This window comes from Chiloscyllium plagiosum, chromosome 1, assembly GCF_004010195.1.
Source record: "Chiloscyllium plagiosum isolate BGI_BamShark_2017 chromosome 1, ASM401019v2, whole genome shotgun sequence".
In the NCBI taxonomy this organism is placed as follows: Eukaryota; Metazoa; Chordata; class Chondrichthyes; order Orectolobiformes; family Hemiscylliidae; genus Chiloscyllium; species Chiloscyllium plagiosum.
In genome coordinates, this window is record NC_057710.1 from 44,812,323 (window position 1) to 44,830,208 (window position 17,886).

General features: G+C 40.1%; 1 protein-coding gene across 5 annotated transcripts in view; it reads right to left on the reverse strand.

The window, feature by feature from the left end:
• Nucleotides 1-17,886, reverse strand: part of LOC122543507 (ciliary neurotrophic factor receptor subunit alpha-like) — a 381,254-nt gene that overhangs the window by 198,828 nt on the left and 164,540 nt on the right. For all 5 annotated transcript variants that reach the window (XM_043682503.1, XM_043682295.1, XM_043682483.1 and 2 more), the window contains one exon: nucleotides 13,523-13,762. In XM_043682503.1, the coding sequence (XP_043538438.1) occupies nucleotides 13,523-13,762 (240 nt within the window). The remainder of the gene's footprint in view (nucleotides 1-13,522; nucleotides 13,763-17,886) is intronic.

Below are 17,886 nucleotides of genomic sequence, written 5' to 3' on the forward strand. Positions count from 1 at the left end.
CCAAAATGCATCACTTCGCATTTATCCTGGTTGAATTCCATCTGCCATTTCTCAGCCCAGCTCTGCATCCTGTCTATGTCGTGCTGCAGCCTGCAGTAGCCCTCTATACTATCAACGACACCTCCAACCTTTGTGTCATCTGCAGATTTACTAACCCACCCCTCAACCTCCTCATCCAAGTCATTTATAAAAACTACAAAGAGCAGAGGCTCAAGAACAGGGTCCTGCAGGACCCCACTCAACACTGACCTCCAGGCAGAAAACCTCCCATCTACAATCATTGTCTGCCTTCTGTCAGCCAGCCAATTCTGAATCCAGATAGCCAAATCTCCCTGTATCCCACCCTTCCTGACTTTATGAATGAGCCTACCATAGGAACCCTATCAAATGCCTTGTTGAAGTCCACATACACCACATTCACTGCTCGACCATCGTCGACCTATCTTGACACCTCCTCAAAGAACTCAATAAGATTTGTGAAGCATGGCCTGCCCCTCACAAAGCCATGCTGACTGCCTTTAATCACACTACATACTAAAACAATACTTTGTACTTTACAGAAACGATGCATCATTAAAAACAAATAATTTGATTATTGTTTCTGGTGCTAACTAGAATTGTAATATAATTCAATAAAATGCTTCTTGCTTTGATTCAGGTGTTATCTGACTACATCAACAGCCTAAGAAATTCACATTTTGCAATCTTAGACTTTGCGTTACATCTCACACATGGAATATTTCTGATCCCCAAATAGTTTTGTGGTTATACAAATCCTGCACAGTTCAGTTTATGCCTGACCCCGATGCACAAAAACATAAATTGCAGTTCAACCCAGAAAATTTTAAGCAGCAGTCAAGAATTTGTTTTCTTTCGTCTAATTGAGCAGATCTTTGTTTTAGAAACAGCAACGTAATTTAGATTTATCAACTGGCTTGTGTTTGGTTTTCACAGAATATGATTAAGTAGAACCATTCTGCACAAGAAACAATGGAAGTATAATGGATCTTGAATGAACACAAGGGAACACTTGGGCAACAGCCAAGTATATTTGGGTACAATTTAACTTCAAATCAAACATAGTAGACCTCTTCAGTCTCTTACGTCCTTCTGTCCAGATTACAGTCATCATTAAATTTGCAAGTATATGTTCCCTTGTACTTTTGATGATAGAAAGCAAATACTGACCAAACATTATAGATATTTATAACACATCCATCCAGACATCATTCTTTATCCTGCACACTGCTATCCACCCATTGCTAGCTATTCTTTGTTAAAAAAATCTTCCAATTCACTTTACTAGTTACTTTGTGTGTAACACAATCCCATCCTTTAGGCAGAAGTTATGCAATGTAAGTTGAGCTTTAGATGCATTTCTATATCAATTTCAGGTCAGTTGTAGCTTGATGATGTACTTTAACCTAAATAAATTTCTACAACAGAACAAGTTATTTTATTACTTACAACAGGATTAAATTATACAAAAAATGAACAGGAAATTGGTGTTTTAAAATCTATAACATTAAGACAGCTGCTAGCTTCAGGGAATTCTCTGCTCTCAGGTCCAGCCAATTGGTGCCTTTTAAAGTTTCAGCTGGAAACTGCAGGACTGAATATTCCCCTACCCAGATGTCAAGGGTAGGTTTATGTAGCTTTGTTCATGTTACAATTTCATTTTAAATCAACACGCTACTGCTAAACATACTCATCAATGAAATTAAAAAAACATTAATAATGCATTCCTGCTCTCTCCTGCAAATTTGCTTCTTCTATTTGCACAGCCTTAACTTTCATTTAGATTATTCCTAAGCAATAGATCAGGCTTCAACTGTGCTATAATTTTTGTTCTTTATATATGATGAAATATATAAATTACTCAGTAAATTTTCTAAAATTGGTCTAATGCATTAAGTGCAGAGGCAGGCAACTTCAGGGTTGATTAACTCCTACCCTTCCAGTGAGAAAACTTGATGTTTCAAGAACCAGTTATGACATTAATAAACTGAATAGCAAGCTTTTCATACTATTAAGCTTCATCAGTGATGAGTCTGTGAATATAATGTTAGGGCATTACAGGTAGCTGCAATAAATGTCCGCAACATTGGGAGAGTGTTGCTGAACAAAGAGACCTTGGGGTGCAGCTTCACAGTTCCTTGAAAGTAGAGTCACAGATAGACAGGTTAGTGAAGGCAGCATTTGGAAGACTTGCCTTCATTGGTCAGTGCATTGAGTATGGGAGTTGGGAGGTTATGTTACAGCTGTACAGGGCATTGGTTAGGCCACTTTTGGAATAATGTGTGCAATTCTGATACTGTTAAACTTGAAAGGATTCAGAAAAGATTTACAAGGATGTTAACAGGGTTGGAGGGTTTGAGCTATAGGGAGAGGCTGCATCGGCTGGGGCTACGTTCCTTGGAGCGCCGGAAGCTGAGAACTGACCTGAATGAGGTTTATAAAATCCTGAGGGGCATGGATAGGAGGAATAGACAAGGTGTTTTTTCCAGTGCAGGGAAGCCTAAAACTAGACAGCATAGATTTAAGATGAGAGGGGAAAGATTTAAAAGGGACCTAAGGGGCAACTTTTTCACACACAGGGTGGTGCATGTATAGAGTTGTCAGAGGAAGTGGTGGAGACTGGTACAATTATGACATTTAAAAGGCAACTGGATGGGGTATGAATAGGAAGGGTTTAGAGGGATATGGGCCAAATGATGGCAAATGGGACCAGATTAATTTAGGATATCTGATTGGCATGGATGAGTTGGACCGAAGGTTTGTTTCCATGCTGCAGAACTCTATTACTTTATCTACGCCTAGTTTGTGGTGTGAGGGATAAAGTAAGCATCATCATATGAGGTTAAGCATCCTGCTGGAGATAACTCGCATAAAGGCTGAAATGTCAAGTAAGGGAGTGGACTTTCTTTTAAGGGGACCATGGAGGGAGAGAGACATCAGTGGCAAGGGAAGTATGCTGGCTTTTAGTAGCCAGCACCCCACACCCCCACCCCACCAACTCCTGCTCCCCTCAGTTTGGGGCACACAGTGCGCCCCCCCCCCCCCACTCCCTCCCCCTCCCCGATCCCTCCACCCAGCAGGCATGGTCTCCTGTTTTTCCCATCAGGAAATCAGCCACTTTTATGGAACCTTTAACAGTTTTGAATTGGTGGCAGACTGAGAGGTTGCCTTTGGACCTTCTCACCCAGAACTTAGCTACCGAGGAGGCAAGTGTCTCTCTGGGTTCAATTCGCCCAATTGTGGACCCTTCTCACTACCTCTCTTGCAATCTCCAGGGAAATGAAAATTGTACCTTAAAGAGTACTTTTCAGTTTCATCTAGAAACAATCTCATTTTCATAAAATACAAAACTCTCTCCCATGCCATTTGTCTCAGTTCAGAGTTGATTCTATCTTCACTTGACAGACAAGATTTCAGTCTTTGCATAGCTTCCTTGATGGTAATCATGAGCATTATTTGCTCATTATTTTTCCCCCTCCCTCAATTTTCAGGGGCAGTGGACCAATTGTAACATTGCTGCAACAGATTTTGACAAATAACACAGATGAAGAATTGAAATTAAATTTGTTTTGTTCAACGTTGACTTTTGACACTTCTGGAGATCCTCAGCTGTGCAAATCTTTCAAACTGTTACTCCAATAGAACATAGAAAAATACAGCGCAGTACAGGCTCTTTGGCCCTCGATGTTGCGCCGATCCAAGCCCACCTAACATACACTAGCCTACTATCCTCCATATGCCTATCCAATGCCCGTTTAAATGCCCATAAAGAGGGAGAGTCCACCACTGCTACTGGCAGGGCATTCCATGAACTCACGACTCGCTGAGTAAAGAATCTACCCCTAACATCTGCCCTAAGAATGTCAAATCCAAACCTACAATTTTTGCTTAATAGAAAAATGATAAGTAAATCTTTCCTCTTTCAAAGAACCTGTGAATGTGAACTGTGTTGCTGGAGTTACCCGCTTCTGACATGTTTAAATTTGATGGAATTAATTACAGCAGAAGAGGTCTCTGTCCTCAAAGCAACATACTGATGCAGAAGGAGGGACAGCAGAAACAAAATCTAACAGTTCCAGTTCCAGACACTCCTCCATTTACAACTAATTAATGCCAACTTCAATCCGTAGAAAATAACAATTAATCATCTAATCAGGAAATGGTTGAGTTTAAAGGCTCTTCAATGTCCCCAAGCCTTGACTGGATTGATTAGAAAAGTCTCTTCTCTGTTGTGCTGCTTAATAAAGAATTCTGTAAATTGTATTTCAGCAATTTCAAGTAAAGCCGATTTTTCTTCACAAGCTACTGTCCCGTAGCCTATATCTGAGGATTCTCGGTGCCTTTCTCATACATCCTTATCATGGAAGCAGAATAACACAGGAGGAAGGGGAAAAAGGCTAAGACCACACCAGTGCAGAAGGTAGCCAATTAGGAATGACTCCATCATTATAATACACAGTTCACAATACTACATTAGTGAGGTACTAGGAGAGATCTGATTGATGATTCAGTGAAGTGAGTGCTCACAAACATTCAATAAAATACAATCATACCTCTCAACACTACACCTCATTACACAAAGTGAATTTTATTGTGTGCACATACATAATTGCTCTTTTCACTGATGCTCCTGATCCTAATGCCTTTGTGCTCTTCTGAAACACTTCATGGTTTTGCTGGTCAGGAATGGTTTCCTTGACTCAGTGTGAACAAAGGTAGCTCTTAACTCTGGTCTGGAGAATGTGGACAGAGATTGGGTTGATTTTTGTGTTGGTCCCAGAATCATTTTCCTATCACCATGATCTAGGTAGTACTCCATAGTTGAGCTCTTCTGAGAGATTTCATTTCATCATAGCCTCTAAGAAGACCCATGTGAGTACAATGGCCTTATACCAGAACCTTTTTAAAGCTGGATACTAAAGAACAAATGAATAAGCTTTAAAAACAAATTAGACATAGATGTTTTGCATAGAAAATAGGCTGCCCTGGTAAATTAATAGGACATCTAGAACTCAGAGAGAGAGCTGCCACTTTGTTCAAGTGACATGCTGCATTGGGTCTCTGAAATTCTGACCCAAATATCCTCTACTGCTGGTTCCCAATCACTATTAAGAAAACATCCAAGCTAAATCCCTGGAAATGGTCTGTTCTTCCTTTGGTCACCTTTGCCATCCTGTGTAAGATCATTGGTATTCACATAGCATTGCCAATTCCATATTAAGCAGCAAAAGATTCTTTTTAACAGCAAAAGATTTTATACAGTGCTACTACACCCTCTAAACTCTTCCCTCTAGCAGGTTCTAAGAGTTGCACGACCTACCCAATTGTCCCTGACTTTGATATTTTAAAAAGAATGCTGGGAAGCGGTGAGGTGGGGACAGTGTGGGCAGGGGAGGTGCACCCACCTCTGATCTTAAATGCCCCTGAAGGACTACTTACAGTTCTCACCCTACCCCCTCAACAATAGCTTAATTGCTTGTCATGTAGATAAGCCATCAACCAAGGGGCTAGGTCGTCCTTCACAGGACTCCTAGATCAATTAGAGTCATCCCTTCCCTGCTCCAACTGGCCAGGCTCAACCTCTCTTCTAATCAATCCAGCCACCCCTCTCAACCTCTCATTTAAACTTCCAAATACAGACTTACCTGGGCTCCTTGGTGTGATGGACAACCAGCAAGTTCTAATAGGACTACAGAGCTGCTGCTAAGGCAGGACTCCCTCCCAAGACACAAGTAGAAATCTCACCATGCTACTCCCACCAATAAATAACTAAGATATTGTTCTAACAATACAAAGTTTTTCATCCCCACCCCAATCTTCAAGCTTTCCTCAGGCACTGTAGTCTGGATTTCCAATATGTGCACACCTTCTTGTGTGTTATGTGGCTGAGCCCTTAACTGATCATGGCATCGATGCCAAAATATCATGGCTGGCAGAAAGCCTGCTTGTGAAATCTCTGATGTTGCAACAACATGCCAAGAATTTCAGACCCTGTGATTTCATACTTCATTATGATATTTTATGATGTTTTATCAAGAACATGCACAAGTCTTTTCTGTTAATAATAGTCATTTCACGACTCTTTGCATCAAAGTAATAACAGACATTCCTGAGTCTATAAGTTAACAAAAATAAAGTCAGAAGCCTCTGGAAAGCCAATTAAGTAGAAAACTCTCGTAAATTGTAATATTACACATGACTTCTTGCCTTCTGTACATAATGGCATGCAGCATAGTTAAACAGGAAAAAAACACAGAATCCGACCACATCAATATCTTGAAGAAACAGAGTCTCATAAAATTCAGTATTTGCTGTTGGGGAGAAAAGAAAGAGAACATTGTGGTTTTCAAGAACTCACGAGCGGTACAATTTTTATGTTCTAATGTCAGGATAGGACCACTGCTGTAATGATTGGGATTACGGCCATCTGGAGGATTTGTATAACAAACCACATGCAAACAAAAAAGGGAGAGAAAAAGAGATGTATCATGCAGTTACAATGGAAAGATGAAAGTATTAAATGCAAGAAACACATCCCCAAAGCACTGAACTCATGCCTGCTATCTTTTTCATCCAGCTTCGAGTGTCCCTAACTTGGATAGGTGCGACAAGCAATTGAATATACTTATGTTGCAGCCAGTTGCGAGAGTGTCTCTGCTATAAGTGATGGGGAATCCAGCGGAGAATGGGAGGCATTTTTCTGCACTCCTTGTAATGCGTGGGGTGATCCCATCAACCTTCCCCAGCCTTGAGCACCAGCTTTCCCTTCCCGAGTTCCCTTAGATTTTATGATAATGGAGACAAGCTTTTTAAACTGTTTGCCTTGACATCCAGCAGCCCATGTGGCTGCCTCTAAAACCTTTCAGCGTGGGCTAGCTTGATGGCAACCTACACCCATCCATTCCCTGCACTAAAAGTCACGCTTTCAAAGCCATGAAACCCCTCTCCCCAAGCAAAGAACCTGGAGGAAGAGTGTGGCATCACCCTTACTGGAAGCAGGGATTTGAACACATGGATTCAATTGTAATTGGTGGGAGTCTTTGGGTTTGCAATGAGTATTAGTTGATACTATCTCTGGAAACATAAATAGAGAAGTCAATGAAGGCAAAGAAGAGTCATAGACACACCTAATGAAGGTGAGGGTAGGAAGGAAATTGGAAACAAAGTAAATAAAACTTCTGGTTTATAGCGAGTGTAAGAGGTAGCACTGATATAGTCAGTGAATTAGTTAAGGAGAAGAGAGATGTGGCCTGAGCAGTATTTCCATTCATTTTCCTTCCAACTGCATAGGGCTCTGATGTCTAGAACCAGAAGTCAGTGCTACAATCACCATGCCAAAACTAATCATCATGCTTGGAAGCTTGGAGTGGCTGCATGCACACGTGCAGATTACAGGAAAGCTTGCTGATTGGGACCGCTTTCTATTCACTCATGAAATGTGGGCATTGCTAGCTGGGCCAGTATTTTATTGCTTACTCCTAATTGCCCTCGAGAAGGAGGTGGCAAGATATGGCTTAATGCGCTGCAGTCCATTTGATGAAGACCACAATGTCGTTATGAAGGGAATTCCAGGATTTTGACAACACTGAAGGGACAGCAATATATGTAATTATAGATAGAGTATCCCTATAGTGTGGAAGCAGGCCTTTTGACCCAACAAGTCCACACTGACCGTCCGAAGAATAACCCAACCAGACCCATTCCCCTACCTTATTATCTTATATTTACCCCTGACTAATGCACCTAACCTACACATCCCTAAATACTATGGGCAATTTAGCATGGCCAATTCACACAATCTGCACATCTTTGTATTGTGGGAGGAAACTGGAGCACTGGAGAAATGGAGAAAACTCATACAGACACAGGGAGAACGTGCAAACTCCACAGTCAGTCGCCCAAGGTGAGAATCGAATCTGGGTGTGCAGCGCTGTGAGGCAACAGTGCTAACCACTGAGCCAGAATGGTGAGTGGCTTGGAAACAAACTTGCAAATGACGGCTTTTCTGTGTATCAGCTACTTCAATACTGGTAAAAGTAGAAGGTCAACATGTAACTTCCATCATCTGGTTTTAATGAGTTCTGTCCTTCCCATTTTAAGGTTGATGCAAGAAGGCATACCCGACTCCCACTTGGGTCATTCTGAATAATGACAAAATGACAACTGTATATTTGTCTCACATTCTTTTTTCTTTCTCTACTTTTTCTTCCTCTCATTCCCATTTGTCTGGATTATTCAGCATCCTGTCTTTAATGCAATGGATATTCAATAATACAAAGAATGCACAGAATTTATGAAGTTCCCCAATTAAACCTATACAACTTTAATAAGCATCAGTCACTGGTGGTATGAATTCTATGAAATCTTAACTCAATATGTTCATTACCCATAAGTATATAGAAATCACCGTGAATGTGAACTTACACATTGCCTTTCATGATACAGTGTTACTGTTATTAATTCAGAGGGTAATATTTTTAATTTGAATACTGAGCTTTCTCATCTGCTTGGCGACCCTGCAGCCCCCTGGACTCAAAATCGAGTTCAATTAATTTAGGACCTGAACTCCCCCATGTCCTAGCCCTCTATTACACACACCAGGCCCTGTTATCACATAGCTTGCCAATAGGCTACCTATTGTTAGCCACTAACCATCTTCATGAACAGCTATTCATCCTCCAGCCAAATCATCATCAACTCCTTTGTCTGTCTAACTGTACTTGTGTCTCTTTGTGCTCTATCCCTACCTATCATTTAAATATTACCCCCTAACCCTTTCTATCTTCTGCACATAAACGGCACATAAATTTTCCTAGCTACCATCAGTTCTGAGGAAGGGTCATCAGATCCAAACTGTTAATCATAGAATCCCTACAGTATGGAAACAGGCCATTTGGCCAACAAGTCCACATCCACCCTCCGAAGAGTAACTCAACCAGATCCATTCCCCTATTGTATTACTCTACATTTACCCCAACTAATACAATTAACGTACACACCTTAAGAAGACATACGGTGTGTTAGCTTTTATTGCTAGAAGGATTGAGTTTTGGAGCCACAAAGTCATGTTGCAGCTGTACAAAACTCTGGTGCGGCCACACTTGGAGTATTGCATACAGTTCTGGTCACCACATTATAGGAAGGATGTGGAAGTTTTCGAAAGGGTTCAGAGGAGATTTACTAGGATGTTGCCTGGTATGGAGGGAAGGTCTTATGAGTAAAGGTTGAGGGACTTGAGGCTGTTTTCATTAGAGAGAATAAGATTGAGACGTGACTTAGTTGAGATATACAAGATAATCAGAGAGTTAGATAGGGTGGATAGTGAGAGCCTTTTCCCTTGGATGCTGATGGCTAAAATGAGGGAGCATGGCTTTAAATTGAGAGATGATAGATACAGGACAGATGTCAGAGAAAGTTTCCTTACTCACAAAGTAGTAGGTACGTGGAATGCACTGCCTGCAACAGTAGTAGACTCACCAACTTTAAGGGCATTTAAATGGTCATTGGATAAACACATGGATGAAAACAAAATAGTGCAGGATAAACGGGCTTCGGATTGGTTTCATAGGTCAGAGCAACATCAAGAGCCAAAGGGCCTGTACTGTTCTATCCGTGAACACTACAGGCAATTTAGAATGGCCAATTCACTTAAACCAATTGTGGGAGGAAACCCATATAGACATGGGCAGTATGTGCAAGCTCCACTCGGACAGTCACCCAAGGCTGGAATTGAACCCAGGTCTCTGGCAGCAGTGCTAGCCACTGAGCCACCGTGCCAACCACTTTGATTTCTCTTCACAGATGCTGCCAGACCTGCTGAGCTTTTCCAGCAACTTCTGTTTTTGTTTCTCATCTAAGGTTATTATACACCAGTTTTGTATTAATGCTGACTAAATCAAGAATAAGTGCCCTACAGTTTACAACCTCTTAAATCTTTAGCTTGAAGTCATCAAACAGCTATGATCAAATGTACCTTTTCATCTTAGTTGTTGTTTTTGACTTTGGTATTGTCCTGGAATATGGTCCTTGGCTCTTCATCAAAGTTGCTCAATAAACCAAAAACTGTGTGTTGTTAAAAAATTGGCTTCTGACAGGATAATCTTGGGACTTAATGTTTTAAGTCAATTCTTCTCAAGTATTATCTACTTATCCAGAGTTTGCGTGTACTAAGATGAATTAAAAGAAAGAATTTCCTGTTGCACAATTTCTTGTAGTTAGATAATTACAATGGAAAATTTCCCAAAATACAAACAGTTTCATACTATTACCACTTTTAATTAACTGGATTTGGTAGACTCAAAAGAGCAGAAGCCATGCTTCATGCAGAACTTGATTCTTGTTCTCAGTTCAAGTTGTGGTAACAGGACTTATGGAGACAAAAAGCTATCAATTTACTAAGAAAACACAAACAAAATGTTTCAGCCAACAGAAAAGAATATGAAAGTTCAGACATACAATGGGATCCTATTTCATTTTTCATTCATTTCTCAGTAACATTTATTTAAAGTCTATTTGCTTAAGTGTATTGGGTTTATGTGTAAATGGACGTGTCTGCAGTTTAATTTTCTTGCTTAGGGGTGATACCTGTCAAGGTTGAAACTTTGTATGTTTGAAGTACAAATTTATCAGATAACAAAGACGGTTTAGCAAACTGCTCAGATGCAGTTAATATGTCTTTTTTGGTTATGTTCTATCACCCTGCTTCCATCCATGGTATAGAACAGTTGCAGGCAAGAAAAAAAAGACCATCTATCTAATACCAAATATTTTCTTGTATCCATTCCAAGAGTGTCTGAGCAATGCTAGAACAGCATTACTGGGATGGGTGTAGTCTTCAAGTTTTCAACTGAATGGATCTTCAATAAAGCTTTTGAGAAAAAAAGGCTTTTGGTGACAGATTTGACACTAAGAGTCCCACTTGGAGTCAGAGGAAATGACAATAACAAGAAAACTAATTAATAAAGAATTAAATGATGGAGCTATCAACTCCATAACTAATGGGCTTGCAGCAACTTCCATCATCAGATAACTTTCAGCTGGACCAATAGCTATGTGGTAGTTATTGCTTCTATTCAAAACTGAACCACATTTCTCTTCCAATGTCAAAGTCTGCCACAGGAGCAGTACTTAAATTCAGACATATAGAGTCATAGAGATGTACAACACGGAAACAAACCCTTCAGTCTAACTCATCCATGCCAATCAGATATCCTAAATTAATCTAGTCCCATTAGCCAGCACTTGACCAGATCCTTCTAAATCCTTCCTATTCGTATACCCATCCAGATACCTTTTAAATGTTGTAATTGTATCAGCCTCCACCATTTCCTCTGACAGCTCATTCCATACACGCACTACCTTTTGCGAGAAAATGTTGTCCCTTTGGTCCTTTTTATATCTTTCTCCTCTCATCCTAAACCTATGCCTTCTAGTTCTGGACTTCCCCAACCCAGGGAAAGACTTTGTATATTTATTTTATCCATGCCCCTCATGATTTTATAAACCTCCATAAGGTCCCCCCACACCCACTGAAGCTCCAGGGAAAACAGCCACAACCTATTCAGCCTCTCTCTATAGCTCAAATCCTCCAACTCTGGTAATATCCTTATAAATCTTTTCTGAACCCTTTGAAGTTTCACAGTAACCTTCCTGTGGGAGGAAAACCAGAAATGAACGCAGTATTCCAAAAGTGGCCTAACCAATGTCCTGGATAACCGTAACATGATTTCCCAACTCCTGTACTCAATGCTCTGGCCAAAAAAGGAAAGAATATTAAATGCCTTCTTCACGATCTTATCTAATTGTGACTCTACTTTCAAGAAATTACGAACCTGCACTCCAAAATTTCTTTGTTCAGCAACACTCCCCAGGACCTTACTATTAAGTGTACAAAGTCCTGCCCTGATTTGCCTTTCCAAAATGCAGCACCTCACATTTATCTAAAATGGAACAGAGTGAATCCAATTCTGATTGTAATACAACAGTAGTCTTAAAAAAGGTGCATTTCTTTCCCCCAAGCTGATCAGGAACTCTCAAGTCAAAAGAAAGACAGTGATTTTCTTTCAGCTTGCTATAAATCTACTGGAACATTTTTTTCTTAAGCATGTATCTTTCCCTTTTCAAAACAAACTGGCTTTTCTCTTTAACTGCTTGTGCCCTCATTACTCTTACTTTCCTTTCCCCTTATTCCGAATACTGTTTTCTGTTGTTGCTCTTTAAAGGACCCTGCAACAAGGAATGCTACAGAAATGCAAGTCATTGTCGTACATTGTCAAGAGGGTTTGCCGGACTTGCATGTCAGCTCATCCCAGTGGTAGTATTTCACTGCGGAACGAAAAAAAATTACGACTCCAAACCTCACCTTGAGTTTTAAGCAAGCAATGTAGGTTGCCACTCCAATCAAATACTGAAGGACAATTGCCGTAATGGGACAGGTAATTTTACACAACTTATGGCCATCAAATGTTATGTAACTTTCAGATAGTGTAAATCATGTCCCCCTTGCAGCTAACCACACCGCCCATAACCACTGCAGTCCCCTACATTTGCAGAAACACACACTTTAGTAATCACAGAATCCTAGATTGTTTGTGGATACTGTACTTTAGTTTATTCCAAGCAATTGATTATTTAATTTTTAATGTTAGAATTAGCCTTATTCTCTATTTTGTTTCTAGCAGTCTATTCTTATGTTTTCTATCCTCTTTTGTTTTTCTTATTTTAGCAGTGCAGATTTACCTCTAGTTGGGAACTAACTTGATTCTAACTCTTTAAATGAAGTATAGGCAGAAAATTACTTCAATTGTTGAAACTTAAAATATAAACAGGCTGGAAATATGCAGGTCTCTCAGTAGATGAAGACAGAAAAGATAGATCAATGTTTCAGGTGCAGACCCTTTAGTTCTGACAAGGCGTCTATAGCCAAAACACTAACCTGATTTTTCTTTTTATGGATACTGATGGGCCTGTTGGGCATGTCTGGTATGCATTACTGTTTCAGTCTTTAAACAATAAAAGCTCGGTAACCCCAAAGCTGCTGAACAATTCCGACAGTTAAAGCTCTGTCTTTAACGTTGACACAAGCTCAGGAATCCACCGTCATTCGAAAGGAAAGTCTAAAGCTTCATTTGCTTTCAATAAAATTTAAACATTTCATCTTTCAGAGTACATAGGATTCCAAAATCTCCAGCAATTAGATGCATTAGAGCATTATAGCTTAATAGTGGGGGATTTAAGCGAAAGTGGATTGATATGGCTTCTTTATACTCTTGTACTAAGCTGATATCTTACTAATAAACGTGAAAGTTATGACAACATAGTCAGCGGTTGTTACTGAGGTCATTATTCTGCCATTGACAGCCTTAGTTTCCTTCACCATAGCTGCTTAATAAGACTTTTCAGTCACATTATTCCAGGGTTATTTATGCACACAATAGGCTAGTTTCGTTAAAAGACATCACATTTTTTGGGTTCCATCAAAAACAAATACATAAAAAGCACTTACTTCCAACTTGGATTGTTATTTGATTTTTCAACTTTCCGCTATGTTTCTCATGGCAGCTATAGGTTCCACTTTGTGCTGTCTTGATGTTTCGGAGGGTGAGGTTGGTGCCTTGAAGAAGCTGGTCTTCTTTATGGCCTATCACATGCCCACCAAACCTCCATACCACAGGAGTATGGCTGTCAGATGTCTCACACTGCAGGGTTACATTGCTGCCAATTCTTTTGTAGTATTTCCTTCCTTCTGAAATTATAAAGAAAATATTTGTGATGTTACCATAGATGGATTACTTATCCAAAGCTGCTTCTACTTTCTCCACTAAGTTACAGACTTCTATCCTCTACTGTCTTCAGGTTCCCAGTTGTACTGTCTGAACCAAAAGAAGCAGTCTTCAGTGGCTAAACCATCCGTAGGAAGTAGGATTATATAGAAACATAGAAGATAGGAGCAGGAGGAGGCCATTCGGCCCTTCTAGTCTGCTCCAGCATTCATCACGATCATGGCTGATCATCCAACTCAATAGCCTAATCCTGCTTTCTCCCCATAACTTTTAATCTCATTTGCCCCAAGTGCTATATTTAGCTGTCTCTTAAATACATTCAATGTTTTGGCATCAATTACTTCCTGTGCTAATGAATTCCACAGGTTCACCACTCTCTGCATAAAGAAATATCTCCTCATCTGCATCCTAAATGGTCTACCCTGAATCCTCAGACTGTGATCCCTGGTTCTGGACACACCTACTATCAGGGGCATCCTCTCTGCATTTACCTTTTTGAATCCTCTTAGAATTTTATAAGTCTCGATCAGATTGCCCATCATTCATCTGAACTCCAGCAGAAACAATCTTAACTTAGTTAATCTCTCTTCATGTGTCAGTCCCACCATCCCCGGAATCAGCTTGGTAAACCTTTGTTGCACTCCCGAGAGCAAGCGCATCCTTCCTCAGAAAAGGAGACCAAAACTGCACACAATATTCTAGGTGTGGCATCACCAAGGCCCTGTATAACTGCAATTCACTGGAAGCAATCTGGGGCAGGAGTTTAGTATGATTTTTGTTCTCATTAGCACTAAAAGCAATTGAACAACAAACCACACCTCCAAGGCCTGCTCTCATTTCTACAACAGCTTGAATTTTTGTTCGCAGGTCAACGACGCAGAATTTGGAAAATTCCCAGCTTTGCAAAAATGACTGGGAGAAAGTGTCCTGGATATTTGAATTTTGGTTCAGATTTGGGGGTGAGAGACGTGAGTGTTAGCAGCTGTTGGATTCATCACCCTGAAAATATTGTGGAGGTAATGACATTGGTAACAACAGAGGTGAGCGGTGGGAAAAAGCTAACTTGGATGATTTGCGACATTGTTATAGCTATTAATGAAATAATAAAAACAAAAGGACCTACCAGCGCTCCTGATATTTCATACAGTGGCCATGCCCCAGCAATGCTTACTCATGTCACCTCATGCCCCTACCCATACTCTCCATGTCATCCTTTTCCCCTTCCACCCAACCCAGTAGCCCTCTGTAACTCTTTGTGCCAATGTATGCCAACAAAGATCTGCAGTTACTACTCTTAGCTCTTTCATCACACATGGCAACTCATTTAGTATCCACCATGGTTAGACTGCAATACCCGGGCTGAGGTAAAATAAGATAAAAATCCAAATACCTATTAATGATTTTCTTTAAAACAAAACCTAATTGGTAGAAGCCCAGTTATTACATGGATCTTTCATCAACTACTTAATCACCTGAAAAAAATGTGCACCTGCATTCATTGCCCCTTGTCAAATGCTTTAAGTATGTGGAGGTCTCAATCAAATGTTGAATTTTAAGGCACTCTTTTGTGATAATGATAGGTTGAGCATCATAAATCTTATGATTAATAATGCTCAAACTGATGTCAATGAACAGAGAAAAACAGCAAGCTTGATATTTTGTTCTACTGCAGACTTCGTTTTCAAAGAAAAAGTCCAAGAAATTGAAATGCCTTGGAAGGTTATTAGTTCCAATGACTTTGACAGTTTCCTTGATATCTGTTTTACATACATTTGATTCAGTTATAGTAAACCCAATTAGGAAGCGACTTCCACATAAAAATACATTCCCTCTCCCAAAAGAACACCTGCCCTCTCCTAAAGTGTCACTGGAAATATCCACAAAGATACCTTGCCTCTTCGAAAAGGAATCCAACCTCACTGGAAAACTGTAAAGACCACAAGTTATATTTGGCAAAAATTGATTCAGTTTGAAGACAGAAGACAATTTATGCTTCACCTTGTGCAAATGCCTTTGTGAACATGTGAAAAGTACAATCTGCCCCATTTAGCCCCTGACAAAATAGCAGGTGCTCGGTTTGCGATGGGACGTCTGAAATTTGGGCTCTGGAGATACTCTGGCTAAATTAGAGCTCTTATGATTAGTTAAAACTAGGCTTTGAATCTGGTCTGCAAAACTATGAATAGCAACAAGCAATGTACTAACCACCAGACATCATTCAATAGATCTCCTGAAATCATCTCGTCTGCACAGGGTGCAGTTTGCCTTTGAGTCATGGAATATAATTCTGATCTAATATTGAAGAAAGCTAAAACTCTGTTCATGGAGATTGTTCCATAACACTTACAAATATTCATTGTAATTACAAAACTGAAGCTTTAAAATGCTTGACCATCACTGCAGTGAAATTCTTCATAGATGTTTGATGATGACATTTAGTTTTCTTTAAATGCTCAATTTATTTCACTTTCCATGTACCTCTTCTATCCTTTCAATTGTCTCTATCTTTTTCTTTCCTTTCTACCTCCTTTCTAACTAGCTCCCACACTGCAGGGTTACATTGGGATTTAATTAAACAGCAGCTTTGAAATGTAATCTTACACCACAATGAAAAATAGAGGAAGCTGATTTAGTTTGGATGTTCAATGACAGAGATTAAAGGGTTACTTTCAGAATAGTGCCTGGGAAGTAGGAGATGGAGAGACTATGATTGAGCCTTGAGTGAAAAATTGCCAGAAAAAGCACAGGCAGTTTGATTAAATCTTATTATGCTTACTGTCAGAGGAAAGAAATGTCAAGGGCACAATTAAAGGCTAGTTTCCCATACTCCATTTTTGAATGAGATCATCAGAAGAACAGGTGGCGATGGTGAAGCCATACTGTTGTTAAGGGCTGCTTCAAAGATGAGTACATTTATGACTTCAGCACATAACATCTGGATGGAACCACAGTGTTGAGAAATAAAATATTTCAAAAATCTTTTTCTTATATTTCCATATTCCATAGCATGCAATATTATGCATTCAGAATGTTTCCTAATGGTTGAAGTGTATGGTGGGCAGTTGTGATTATTACAGGAACACATTAGCAGGCAAAGCTTCCACTACCTTAGGCATCTTGCTCTTTGACTGTGCCAAGAATAAATACAACACAGGCTTTACCAAGAATGTAAGAACATTTAGGAACAGATAAAGGTCATTAAGACCATCAAATCCCTTCCCATTGTCATACAACATTGATCCACATGCGTGCCAACTAGTATTAATTATTTCTCCACTGATAGCATATCATTTAGTTTAAGTCACTAATGCTTTCATTAGTCTTCATGAAATGGGAGTGATAGTCCTTGACAACAATGTGGCATCAATCGAATGTGGCAGCAAGGAGCACCATCAAAACTAAAGTCAATGGGTATTGGGGGCAAAGTTTCCGATGGTTGGAGTCATACCTGGTACACAGGAAGATGGTTGTGGTTGTTGGAGGTCAGTCATCTCAGCTCCAGATCACCTTTGCAGGAGTTCCTCAGAATAATGCCCCAGGCCCAACCATCTTCAGATGCTTTACCAATGACCTTCACTCTATCATAAGGTCAGAAGTTGGGATGCTCATCATGGATTGCACAATGTTCAGCACCATTCATGACTCCTCAGATACTGAAGCAGTTCATGTTCAAGCCAGACTATGACCATCACCAATACGAGACAGATAATCTACCCACTGCCCTTTGACATTAAGCAGTATTACCATCACTGAATCCCCCACTATTATATCCTGAGGATTATCACTGATCAGAAACTCAACTGGACTCACCACATAAAAACAGTGGCTATAAACTGCATTTATTTCAATGCGAGAGGTCTGACAGGTAAGGCAGATGAACGCAGGGCATGGTGGGGAACGGGGAACAGGGATATCATAGCAGTTACAGAAATGTGGCTCAGGGATGGACAGGACTGGCAACTTAATGTTCCAAGGTTTAGGTGCTATAGGAAAGTTAGAAAGAGGGGAAAGAGAGGAGGGGGAATGGCATTTTTGATTAGAAATAACAGTACAGCTGTATTTCGAGAGGATATCCAGGGAATGTCCA